Consider the following 13,737-nt stretch of genomic DNA (forward strand, 5'->3'; position numbering starts at 1 on the left):
TGTTTTGCTGTGTTTTTCATTGTGTGGAGTCCTTTAAATGGAAAATCTAAACTTAACTGTGGGTATGTTTGCTCACTACTTTCTCCAATTCCTCTACCACTACTAGCTGCCCAAACCAATTCCCCTCTCCATTTAGATCCTTTCTAAATCCTCTCTCTTCATCTCTTCATAGGCAGTTATTGCCCTTCTTTGTCTGAGCATTTCACCTTCACTTCCTGAAAAAGTTAAAGACAACAATTGTAGGGACTATTAACTGCTAGTAGATGCTAGACTTTGATAGCCACCTGGGTCATTCACTGAGGCATTCATTCAGCCAATCAGTCAACACATAAAATGTTTAAGTGCTGGAAATGTGTCAAGCCTCTGTTATAACAGGAATGGCAGTCCTTTCCCAGCTTGTCAGCTAATTAGGAAAAAAGGAAGAAAATAACTTGTCATAGAAGCTATATGTATTATCATCCTTAGAACAACACATGGAACAATACAAACATGGGCAGAGGGTTTTTGCAATGGCTAGAAAAAATAGTGGAGGGTTAGGAAAGGCAAGTGAGTGGATATCCTAATAATGAGCTTATTCTTGAGAACTCTCATTCCCTTAGCACATCCCATTCAGTGCATTAGTAGGTTTGAGTTCTCTGCCTCCACACATTCAAATCAAAGTTCTCCATCTCCAGGACCACTAGCTGACACAGCTACCTGTTACATGCACAGGTCGCCACCATGGTCTTCTCAATGCTGTTGCAACTTTTGTTCTTTTAAAAACAAATCTTCACAGGACTGAAGAATAAATTTAAAAACCATTTATTAACTTGTGTCTTTTGGGGGCTCAATTCCTTCACTATTTTCTAATGTACTTGGAATAAAATTCTAATACTTTCTATAACCTCCACTGCCTCAACTGTTGGGAGGTGTTACACAACGATGAAGATATCACACTCCAAAGGACTCCCATGGGTCTTCTCCTGACTTCGTTACGTCTTACATGTAGAGTTTGTAGCAAATTGCTTCTCTTGGTGCCTCAGTTTCCTCTTTATAACACAGAAGTAATAAATGTTTCAATCAGTTACTATTAAACACATAGGGACAAAGGGACAAATGATGAACAAATGTAGCAGTGGTATTCACTAGACACTGTTGAAAATGAACTATACAACTTATGGGTGAGAACAGAAGGGAAAAATTGGGAGAGAGTGGAGGAGGAGATGGCATTGTCAAAAACTAAACTCATTACCTAATTTTTGTAACTGTAACATCTCTGTAAATCACCTTTATAGTAACAAAAATAAAAATCTGAAAAAATGCATCAGAAATAAATGGAGTCTAAAATGGAGTAAATGGAGTAAAAGTAACATTAAACAATATAATTTGCATTTAGCTTCTTCTATCCTATCCTATCCCAATCTTAAGTATAATTATTTGGATGAACTGGCATCTGCTTATATCTCTGTCCATATCTCCTACCTTCCTCTTGCTCACTAGTATTCAAATACAGTAACTTTTCTGTTGTCTTGCTATCTCTTGGCTGGTTGACCTCCCTGCATCATTCTCAGACTTAAATGTTAGTTTCTCAAAGAGACCTTACCAATCCTCCCTCACATACACAAACAGCCAATCCCTACTACGACTTTCCGTTTTATTTTTATCCATCAGAAAACAGCTAGATTCTACTCATTTATTCTGCATCTTATATAAGGATTCAACAAAATAAAGGCTTGGACAATGTACGATTCATCCACTAGTGTATTCCTGGACAGCTAAAATAATAGATGATGCAAAAAATAACACTCAAGTAATGACTGTCAAATAGTATTTTTTGAGTACATATGGAGATCACAGATGAATGGAAGAAAGAATGGATAGATAAGTGAATAGATGAAGTCACACCTAAACCTTGAGTCTCTTGAATGAATTAAAATAGAACTGTCAAGAGCAGGAGGATTACCAAGTAAGAGGAATGATATGTGGAAAACTAGGAAATATAAATCTATACAAAAGGAAATTATTTCAAACTGTTTCAGGTATGAAGTGAATGGGAAGAAAAAAGTAATAGCTGAATCCGGGGAAGAACAAGACAGAAGCAGATCAAATCTGAATTCTCTTCAAATGCTTTGTTGTCTCTTTCCATATACTTAATAGTGAGCTTGGAATTATACAACCCTTACTAAGTGGCCCCGTAATTTAAAACTGAGGAAAACAGTGCATGTGCACTTGTCTTGATCTATGAACAAAGAAGACAGAGGCTGGTAAGTGAAACATGTGCTTTCAACCTTCTTTCAATTTAAATTCTTTTCAAATTCTAGCCTCCTGAGTGTTTCAGTCCTTCTTTCAACCAGGAGCAGTGGCTCATACCTGTAATCCTACCTATTCAGAAAGTGGATATCAGAGGATCACAGTTTGAAACCACAGTGGGGAAGACATTCCATGACACCCCAATTCAACCAAAAAGCTGTCCATGGTGGTACATATCTGTCATGAAAAATAACTAAAGCAAAAGTGACTGCAGGTGAGAAGGTGATGGTTCAAAATAGTAGAATGCTCACGTAACAAGTGTGAGGCCATGGGTTCAAATCCATTAACAACTAAAAAGCAATAACAAAAAAAAAATTTTGGCAGAGTAAAATCTTTGAGAACTAGACTGGATGCCGGTGGCTCACGCCTGTAATCCTAGCTACTCAGGAGGCTGAGATATGAGGATCACAGTTCAAAGCCAGCCAGGGCAGGAAAGTCCATGAGACTCTAATCTCCAATAAACCACTAGAAAAACAGAAGTGGCGCTGTGGCTCAAGCGGTAGAGCACTCGCCTTGAGCTGAAGAGCACAGGGACAGCGCCCAAGCCCAGAGTTCAAGCTCTATGACCAACCAAAAAAAAAAAATCTTTGAGAACTAGTATTGGAAGAATAGAAATTTTAACCACATGTCAATGCCATCTATGAACTTTATGCACAGTTCAAAAGTAAATATGGGAACCAAATGTGATGCTTCACATCTGTAATCCCAGCACTATGAGGAGGCTGAGACGGGAGGATGTTTGAAATCAGGCTGGGTTATACAGTGAAACACTATCAGATAAATAATAGTAGGCTCACAGGCTGGGTTATACAGTGAAACACTATCAGATAAATAATAGTAGGGTCACGCACATAATCTTAGCTACGGAGAAGGCTGAAGTCTCAGGATCACGGTTGAAAGCTATCCTGGGCAGGAAAGTCCATGAGACTTTCATCTCCAATTAATCACCAGAAAGCTGGAAGTGGAGCTGTGGCTTAAAGTGGTAGAGTGCTAGCCTTGAACAAAAGAGCTCAAGGATAGCACCTGGGTCCTTAACTCAAGCCCCATAACTGACAAGAAAGTGATGATGATGATGATGATGATGATGATGATGATGATGATGATGATGATGATGATGATAATAATAATGTGGGAAGTTACTGAAAGACTGCTTCCAATGTTAGCCCCCAGTTTGTTTGTGTTTCTAATTGTTTTATTTAAATCTACTACTTTCAGTATAACATTATCTTGACAAGAGTTTTAAGAATTCAACAGATTTAACAAGACAATTCTTATCACTTTTACAATAAAAAGAAAGAAAGAAAAGAAAGAAGACAACTCTTTATTGTGGTGTTTTAATATTGTCATTCCATCCCCCAGTATAACATTTTAATTTCCAGTAGCAATAAAGTAATTGCTACCACACTCACCTTTATGTAGTACATGGGTTACTATTAAGATTGAGTACATCCATAAGAGGCTTTTTGTATTTATCAACATCTTGTCCTAGAAAAAGACAAAAAAAGCAAAGTAAATCACAAGCATTCAGGCTGGTGGCAGGCCATAAATCACATGTTACTTGGACGTTATGTGTGGTCAAAGAAATAGCTCCTCTTGGGTTGTAAAAACAAGAGGAGACTTGTAACAGGAGAAGTTATCTCAACACTCTAATTATTACTTTGAGTCTTACTCAAGGTAATAGTTACTAAAATAATTTCATAACTCAATTTGAGGCCATATAACCATATGGATATATGTAACAGCCACAATTGGGTAGCCCATGGGAAGAACAATAGCGACCACAGCCCAAGTAACTGAGGGGTAGAAGCTGGCACAATGAGGGAGAAGTGACCACAAAAATCTATTTAGGAACAGTAAGCTGGTCAAGAATAGAGCCAGAGAAGATGGCAAAGATGAACAAGAAGAAGCAATAGAGATGCTGAAAGTCAGACTTGAAGTGAGAAGGAACCCTTTGGTAGCTCAGGCACGTGACATCAAAACAACATAAAGACCTCAGCAGGCTTTTTAAAACACAGCCTCTGGTGAGTTTCTAGCTGGCTGAACAAACAAAATAATTGTGATGAGGAGCTATTGGTGACAAAAGTGACCAATACTTGTCAGAATTTTTAAACACTTCAAACAGTTCTAAGGTCTCAAGAGTAAATAGTGAAAGAAAATATTCTGCATTTAAAAAAATCAAGAAATCCTGTCCTTGGCTTTACCATTAATTTGTGTGACTTTAGGAAAAATATTTAACAATCTGGGTCCCTTCCTGTTTGAATTTCTAGAAGTTATAATCACAAAGAAAATAAGTATTGGGGACTGCTCTAGTTTAGATTTAAGTGGCCCTCGAATGCCTATGGCCAAAGGATTGATCCTCAGCTTGGCACTACTGGAAAGCAGGGGAAGATTTAAGAGATGGAGCCTTGTGGGAGGTCTTAGATCTTTGGGGAAATACCATTAAAGTGGATTATGGGACGTTGGTCTCTCCTCTCTTTTGTTTCTGGGCTGCCTTGAGATGAGGGGCTTCCTCTACTACATTGCTCCAGAAATAAAAAGACATTGCCTTCCCAAAAGCCACCAACTCAAGAAGTCCAAGCACTTATGGACTTGAAATGTCCAGTATTGTGTGCTAAATCTAGTTCTAGAAAGCTGATTAAGTAATTTTGGGCCTTTTTGTTATTTACAAAGGAAGAGATCTTCACTGAGAAATATTGGATTTGGTACCTTTTGTCTTTTCAAAAATAAGTTCTCTATTATCTAGGAAACCTGAATTTTTAAAAAAAAGTACATGCTGGAAGAATCCAAGCCCAATTTTGTCCTCAAGTTCAATATAATAATTTATAAGAGTTATTAATTTTTTCCTTAATATTATTTTGCACTTTGGCTTTACTTCATATGTTTTAAAGTAAGCACTAGAACCTCTTCAAAACAAAATTGCAAAGTATCATAATTCTGTATATTTCCTGGGGAATATTTGTTTAAACTTAATATACTGAGGTTCTCTATAGGTCAACTGGTAGTTCACAATGGCAAGGATACATTTTGTAATTCTTAATGCACCTTGACAATTGAATCTGTTATTTGTAGTAAATGACTATGATAACAGATATGTGCTAACAGATATTGACAAATACTAATTAGGAGGTATGTTTTTAAATTTCTGAATATCTTATAAGATATTCAGAAGATATATCTTATATTCAGCAAGCAGGTCCATTTTGTGAGTTCTTTTTAGATACATCTCAATTACCTTACAATGTTTTACAAAAACGAAGATACAACTTGACAGTCAAGATGAAATTTTAGGTTGTATGATAAAATTCTATCAAAGATAATGCAACCATGGGTATGTATCTGAATGAATCACCATAAAACCAGAAGACAACTTTGTTCTTAACAAATTTCCCTATAACTTACATTGATGTATTTTGAATAATTATTTTTAGGTGTGCTTTATTTCTTCTGTAGAATATTTGGCTTCTGGAGGACAGAACTATATATTATTCAACTTAATAGTTCCTACATTTATATAATCCAATGTTCAGAAAAGTCCCTTAAAGAACATTATTAAATCAAATACATCACTAGTGCTTCTAGGTTTTATTCAGAAACTCACTTGGAAGTATCCATAGCCCCTCATGAATAAAAGCATGTAGGGCTAATTAATAGTGGAAATACATTTGAATTGGTGCAGTTGAATATTTATTATGACTCAATAATAACGTCTGATACCTGTCAATATCCAAGATATCAAATCTTTTTTGTGCTTTTTTTATTGTGAAAATACTGTACAAAGGGGTTACAGTTACATGAGCAAGGTAATGAGGACATTTCCTGTGGAGCATGCTTGCCTCCTCCTTTGTTTTTCCCCTTCTTTTCCTTTCCCTCCCACTCCCACCTCCACAACAACACCCCTTCCCTCTCCCCCTCCCCGAAGTTGTAACGTTTGTTTTCAACATAGTGTCTTGTACATCTCACTGTTACAATGGGTCAACTTATATCAAATCTTACAATAAGCAAGACCAGAGGAAAGAGATGTGAGTCTGTCCCAGGACTGGGCCTTCTATATCTTAATGGTTTACTCAAGACAGAAATCAAAACTCACTTTATATCACATTTTATCCACATAAAAATGACTTTGATATTTTGCATGAGTAGGAAAGTTTCCTTCATCTACAGAAGTATTCCCATCATTTGCCCTAAAACTATCTTTAAAGCTAAACTAGGGAAGGAAGCCAATATATTACAAATATTTCAAAGAGACCAGATAGGCTTAGGATACAGTGCTAGAAGTGGCATATATGTTCAAATAAGTCACTCCAACTTAGAAATTGCAGTGTTCATGCCAGGTCCCATTTCTCTGTCCTACTAAATCAGAAGATCTGGCAGCACTAGGTTCATGTTCCAACTGGCTAATCAACAGCAGCAATCAAATGTCACCCACTCCCCTTGCATGCTTGAGGTCATACCACTGCCCCCACTTAGCCGCTTATCCATTTCCACTCCGGACTTGGTTCTATGGGCACTTGAGTTGCAACACTCACAGAAAGTTCATTTCTCTCTCCAGTAAGTGTATCAGAATGCAGTTAAGGACATTCATTGTCAGGGCTCTACATTTTAATTGTTTCTTCCTTAGCATCCAGGGACATTCCTTCCACTTCTCTCATTTTCCAAAAGCTAGGTCTGTAACTTTAATTGTGTAGGGACTGTCTTCCTTCTTCATTTGAGCTTACTGAAGATTCTTTTTTTGTTTTTAGCCTCACTCCAACCCCCATTTCCACTCCTCTGCTCTTCAGTGTCTATCTTCTATACACCGTCTGTAAGTGATAACAGACCTATGTGCCAGGAAAGACCAAAGTGATAGGAGAGCTGGTGCCTATATTTAAACTCATACTTCAGGAAAGTGAATGAGGAAAGGAAAAAGTCCTCAAACAATCAAGAAACAGCTGACAGAAACTGTTTGGTTGCTGGAGAGACACAAGAGACAAGGTCAACAGGTCTCCTATCCATGAGAACTGTCTGCAGAGAGGAGGTTCAGGCTGGGGATGGGCTACCTTGGAGAAAGAGCCAAAGTTCTCCCTCCATCTTAGAGAAGCCCAGCTCATGGAGGGGTAACTTAAGGACTCAGACATGGTGGTTTTGTCTACTGTCCTACCAGTTCTTTTAGACAACCAACTGTCCAGGATACTTTAGATACAAGGTAAATGCAATGGGCATTGCATATCATAGTATTACTCCTTAGTTCTTTCTAAGGGAGAAGCACTGTAATACAAAGAAACAGGTAATACTTTGACATGAAATTTCATGAACTTATTAGACAGTAGTAATAGTACTGTGTGAAATTTGGTCTTTACAACTATATATTAATTAATAAATTATGACCTTGAAGCTCCAGATGTTCTGTCTCAACTTGGTTTTCCCAGGGGGGGACCTTCTGATCCTAAGTCTGGGGCCTAAACCACCATACCTCATATAGAGCTGAATTAGCCGTTGACTAGTAACATGACTATAATACACTATGCATTATCTGTTTTCATTGCAAAATAAGTAACTTCATGTTATACGTGTTAACATGTCTTAAAACTCTTAGAAGGAAGAATTAGTATAGCCATAGATATAGACATAAAAATAGATATAAATACAGATGTAGATCTACATTTGTACCATTTTGTATATAATAGATCTAGTCAGATTAATATATAGAGAGATCTAAAGACAAATAGATATAAATATAGATCTATATATAGATGTATATATCTATATATCTCTAAACATACATGGTGTGTGTGTGTGTGTGTATGTGTAATTTACCCATCTAAGTACAAGAAGGAATGGGCCATAATTCACCAATTCATATGGAGGTTGGTCTCTAACTCCTTGTTCTGATTCCAAACCAAGGAGAATAAAGGCTTTGTATTTTCTGGTACAGGACAAACAAACCTGTGCAAAAGGTGATATATTTTTCTCAGGTGAGAGCAAGTAATTTCCAACAATAAATGTCTGCTCTAATTTCCCTAGGTGACTGGTAAAGCTATAACCTACTATATAGTAATTCATTCTTTGCCTTAAAAGAAGCCCATGTTTTGAAAAGTTATACTCTTTCACAGTGATATATTCCATTTTAAATGCAGTGTCTACTGATGAAGAAACTCAACAAAGCATACTTAAAAGCTCCCAGGAAAGGAAGGCTTAGTTCTTTGTTTGGAGGAGACAGAGTTAGTTGATCTTTGTGCTCTCAAAGATTTGGATGCTCATTTACTGACCAATCATTAACCAGAAAAATGTTTAAGCTAAGCAGTGTAAGAAAGCATGGAACAATAGATAAACCTTTCTCATTAATCAAAATGAGCTTTGAGTTAGCTCTTTAGTTCCTTTCCAAACAGAATTTGGCATGATATGATAAGAGGCTTTGGAGGAATATAGCAGAGGCTTCCCCCACCAATTTTCAAGACCAAAGAAAAAGAAGAGGCCTACATATATAAATATACATCCACCTGAGGGGATTCCTTTCAAACTGATTTAGGGAGAGCTATAATGTTTTTGTGTACCAAAAGAAACAAAGCTTTGAATTCTTACATAAATTCTAAGTGAATCTCACCCACGAGAAGATTAAGAACTGGGGACTTCCTGCTGGAGGAAGTCATTGCTCAATTGCTTTGAAAACTATTGGAATCCTGTTGTAGCTCCGCTAGGGACAGGCACATCCCATTACAGAATGTTCTCGGTGTTACTTAAAACTCAGGAAAAGTCGGACTCTGAGCCTGATACCCGGTTCTGAAACTGGAAATCGAGTCTTTTTCAGCCAGCTAATTATTACCTTTCTATTTTTATATTAAATTCTTAAAAGGTATTCTACTGCTTTAGATGAATATTTTCACAATGAGTTGCCCAATTGCTTAACTGTATACTCAACACTATGTAGGCCACAGATTTTAGGCAGAAAGGAAAAGGAAAAAGGACCGATTAGCAACAATTGAAAGGGATACCAAAAAAGAGCACTAGAACTTAGTTCCTCCAAAACAGAACCAGAAAAACATAAAACGCAGCTCTATGGGACAGCAACTGTAGTCTGTCTCATCATCTTCCTGCAGGTCCCTGGCTCAGAGGTGCTCCCCCCCCCCACCAGCTTGCCTGCCCCAAGGCGCCTGGTCAGGGATCACAGAGTCACAATAGCAGCAACCTATCACTGTGTGCCCTGGTGGAAATCTATCAAAAGCAATCTCCTGCCATTCTACACTCGATGGCATTCTCCAAAGTGATTATTCTCGTACCCAGCTAAAAATAGTCTTCAGACCGACTTGAACGTATTTTTAAACTAATACATGGACCACGGGACAAATTCGTCTCATTGTTACGCCAAAAAATTTACTTGGAGCTTCTTCTACCTCTATCACTTCCAAAGAGCAAGAAAGAAAAAAAAATCGTAAAGCCTTTGAATAAGAGCATGTAGCACTGTCTGGATGGAAGCTGGATCCGCTCCAGCCGCCGCCCGCCCTGGTGCTCTGGCTGGGCGGCCGCGGGACTCCCGGCAAAGCCAGGGCCCCGCCCTCCTCCGCTCCGCCCCAGTGCAGCCCCGCCCCAGTCCAGCCCTGTCCCAGTCCAGCCCTGGCCCCCTGGCCCCGGCGCCTTTGGACTCAGGCTGCGCTGACCGCCCGTGCAGCTGTGCAGCTGTGCAGCTGACTCGGAGCCCGGGAAGTCACACCCGTCTACTGCCTGGAGTGGAAACTCCAGCCCACGTGGCGGCTGGCGAACCCCCCTTTTCCCCCCACCCCGGCGTTGAGGGAAGTGCTGGACTCAGTTCCTCCTAGAGGCTGAGAGATGAAGGACTGACTGCCTAGCGCACAGATCCAGTGGGCGGAGCTGGGCCGCCGCGGCTCCTCCAGTCCCTTCCCACCCTTCCATCCAAGCGCGCGCGCCTCTGCAGAGGCGTTGGTTAACACTTGGAGCATTGAGACGTATCTTAAAACGACGCCCGAAATTCAGAACAACAACAAAAAAAAACCTCGACCCGAGTCCTTCTGGTTCCAGCTATTGGCGTGCTTCTGCCCACCTCTGTTCCATTCTTGTTCTCTTTCTCTCTTTCCCTCCTTTGTCCCCTCCGGCTTTCCGCATGCCTTCTTTCCTTCCCTTTGCCTCCAGGCGTGAGCCCCCTGCGCCCCCCTGCACCCCATTTCCATAAGCAACGTGGGTCCTAAAGTTAGGGAAGTTTTAAGTTCTGGAATAGGAACCTTGATTTTGCAACGGCGTGGACTTAGAGAAGGTTTCTAAAAGTGTACATCTTAAATATAGGCACACATTGCTTGACTAAGATTCCCGATGCTGAAATACCAAGTGGTGGAGTGGGATCCTCCCAGAAGGTCCGGGGACCGTCCAGGCAACTCTCAAAAAGGTACCACCAGGCACTTGGAAACACAAATTCCTTTTTTTTTATTTGTTTGGTCACTCCTCCAAATCCCAGATCCCGCAGTGCAAAATAAGGACTGGATGGAGAAAAGAGTCATTCACAACCTGGAACGTAAGATTGTGGAAGTGAATCATTTGTGTTGGGTGGGAGGGTCTCTCTTTTTTATTCTCTCTCTCTCACTTGTGCTGAATTTCTCCATCAGGGGGAGCCCACACCCGCCGCAAAACTCTATTCCTAGACATCAGGGTTCTCGGCGAGGGAAGCGGGAGCTGGAGACCGACCCCGAAGCAGCGCACCGCCCCTCTCGCCCCTCCCTTCCAGCCGGCCTCCAAGGACCAGGAAGGCAGGGATTTCACACTCGCCATTCATTTGTCAGCGGTGGGGGAGGGGACGCAGATGGAGCGAGGCGGTGGAGAAGGGGAAGGAGGGAGGTGGAGAAGATGGAGACCGGGTGGGAGGGAGATGGAGGGGGGGGGGAGGCAGGACACAAAGATGAGAAGCAAGGACGCTGATTAGACTTTGTACAACGCGCCCACGCCTCTTTCCGAGAGTCCCAGAGACTGCCCCCTAAGCCCGCACCATCTCCCAAGGACAGGCAGGAGTAGCCAGGGCGCAGCTGGATCCGAGGGTGAATAGCTGAGGCTATGACACTGTTTTCCTACCCCCTCTGTCCGCTAACACCCGGCCCGCTCCACGCCCAGTGACACCGAGACCCAGCCGGGACACCCTGGCACCCCCTTCCGCCCGCAGCGGCGCAGTGGCTCCGCAGCGCCCCCGTCCCCGCCGGGCGGTGGGGCGCTCCGGCGGAGGGCGTGCCCGGGACTCCCCGCACGCGCTCGGCGCTCCGCAGCCACTGGACCCGCTAGGAAAGTTGCTCAACTAGAGCCCAGCGCTGGGAGCGGGTAGGAAGCGGCCGGGGGCAGCGCGGAGCGCTGTTCTGCAGGCGGAAAGGCTGCACCGTGGACCCCTAACTCGGGTCTCCCCGAACCACCTTTGTCTACAGTGTCCTAGGCACTGGTTTGCTTGCTGAGACCCGAGCGACAGCCCCCCCCCCCATTTCGTGTTTTGTTTTGTTTTTCTTTCCTGGGTGAGGATGAAAAAAGGGGGGCCCACCTTTCTTTGGCTTCAGGGCAAGCTTTCCCGCCCAGGCGCCTCCAAGACCTCCGCGGGGCTCCGACGACCCCACCCCCATCCCCGGCTCCTTTCCTGCCGGCCCCGAGCGCGCACCGCGCGCAGGACAAAAGAACCCAGGGGGCTCCCTGAGAGGGCCGTGACAACCCCCCAAGTCGTGAAAGAACCGAAGCCCGAGACCCGGCACCCCTCCGCTGCTAGACCTTCTCCCGCACTGCCTGCAGATCGAGGGGATCACCTTCTCGGGGGGCCAGGGCTGCTGTGGAGCCCGCTGCCCTGTCAGGGGCTGCTCCAGAGAGGCTTTCCAGGAACGCCAGGCACTGACCACACACAGGGGCCGGGACGCCAGGTAGCCTAAGTACCCAGGTGGCTTCGGGGACTGGTGCAAAGCCAAGTCACTGGAGTCCCCATTCAAACTTTTGCCTCGAACCCGTACGCAAATAACAAAAGCCAAGGTGTCAGGAATCCCAACCCTTCTCCCAGTTCAAGATGCCACGACTTTTCCAGGGTTTCTCTACTTATTTCTTCTCTCCATTCTGTCTGTCCTTTCCCCTTCACTCCATCCCCCCCCCCCCGACTTCTTTTGTCTGGATCTTTTTCAGCACCAGGGAACCTCCTCAGTCTTCCTCTCTTCTAAAGCCTCCCTGAAAGTTACCTGTGCCTTTGGGGTGTTGTGCCTTTTTTTTCTCTTAAGAGCACATAATTTTTTAACTTCTCTTTATAGTTCTCTTTGCCTTCATTAAAGCCCTCTACCAATTGCCATGCACCTCTTTTTTTCTAAACTCGCGGGGTATTTTTTCTATAAGTTTTCTTTCTTTCTTTTAAAATGGGGAGGGGGGAAACAAAAGAAACGTGATTACCTTGAAAGGCAGCTGATTGCAGTCGTGGGGCAGAACGGTCCGCTGCGCTGTCACGCTCCGCGTCGCCCGGGCGGGTCACATAGGAAGCCCGGTGGCGGCTCGGGGAAGGGTGGAGGACGGTGCCCGTCGGTGCTGGAGGCTGGGAGGATGCCGGGCTGGTCGCCGATCCCGGTCCCAGTTCCTATCCTCAGGACCTAATGCTTGCGGCGGCTGCACCCTCGCGCCTTGAGCTCTTCCCCAGAAAGGCTTGGGGCAACTCGCCTGCAAGTTCAAATGCGGGTTGTGACACCCATCATCATTATATCACGGTACCGTCAGCGCCGAGGAGGAGACTCGGCGAGCAGAAGGAGGAGGGAGAGGAGGAGGGAGAGGAGGAGGGTTCATTCACAGGCTCCAGAAAGAGCCCTGCAAGCTCCAGCCACTCCTCAGAGCCCAGGCTAGGCTGGCGGGCGGAGGGGCGGAAAACCCGCTGTGGGGACTTGCCTCCCTGCCTCCCTCCCTCCCTCCTTCCCTCCCTCCCTCCCCAGGCACTCCCACCTCTTAGAGTTTCTTCCTGACATGAAGTACCAATCGGCTTGGGGGACCGCTAGACTCCCCATTCAGCGAGTCACTCCATTCCACCGCCCAGGGCTCCCGAACACCCCTTCTCCTCCCCCGCCTTCCCACACCTTCCCCACCCCCACTCCCCGCCCCCACGCTGCGCGTTCTGAATTAGGGGAAAGGAGCCCCAGGCTCTGGTGGGTTAGGCAAGCATGAAACAATTGAGTACGGGTAGTTCTTTAGGAGCGCATGAAACTCAGCAAAATCAGCCAAGAACTATAGCCATCGCGGGTTTATGGGCGCACAGGGCTCGCGGGTCCCATCTGAAGAAGTGTCAGACTCCAGGCTCCGGCCATCCTAAAGGAGACCCCGGGGGGTATGGGGGGCGGGGAGGGCAGATCCTTCTGTGAGCCAGGGAGGTGTGAGCTCGGCCTCAGCCCTCCCAAGGGAACTGCTCAGCGGGTAGCCCAGAGGCACCCTGCAATACACAAAGAGCCGGGTCATAAAGGATGGGTCAGGAAATTCCCCCAG

General features: G+C 44.0%; 1 protein-coding gene across 3 annotated transcripts in view; it reads right to left on the minus strand.

Moving 5' to 3' along the window:
- The window catches only part of Vcan (versican), a 98,634-nt gene extending 85,714 nt beyond the window's left edge, over positions 1 to 12,920 (minus strand). For all 3 annotated transcript variants that reach the window (XM_070031144.1, XM_070031145.1, XM_070031143.1), the window contains exons 1-2: positions 12,667 to 12,920; positions 3,699 to 3,774 (exon numbers count right to left, since the gene is read on the minus strand). In XM_070031144.1, coding sequence (XP_069887245.1) covers positions 3,699 to 3,768 — 70 coding nt within the window. In that variant the 5' untranslated portion in view covers positions 3,769 to 3,774; positions 12,667 to 12,920. The remainder of the gene's footprint in view (positions 1 to 3,698; positions 3,775 to 12,666) is intronic.
- Positions 12,921 to 13,737: the final 817 nt, after the last annotated feature.

The sequence above is a fragment of the Dipodomys merriami genome, unplaced genomic scaffold (genome assembly GCF_024711535.1).
Source record: "Dipodomys merriami isolate MVZ:Mamm:240054 unplaced genomic scaffold, mDipMer1.0.p SCAF_20, whole genome shotgun sequence".
Classification (NCBI taxonomy): Eukaryota; Metazoa; Chordata; class Mammalia; order Rodentia; family Heteromyidae; genus Dipodomys; species Dipodomys merriami.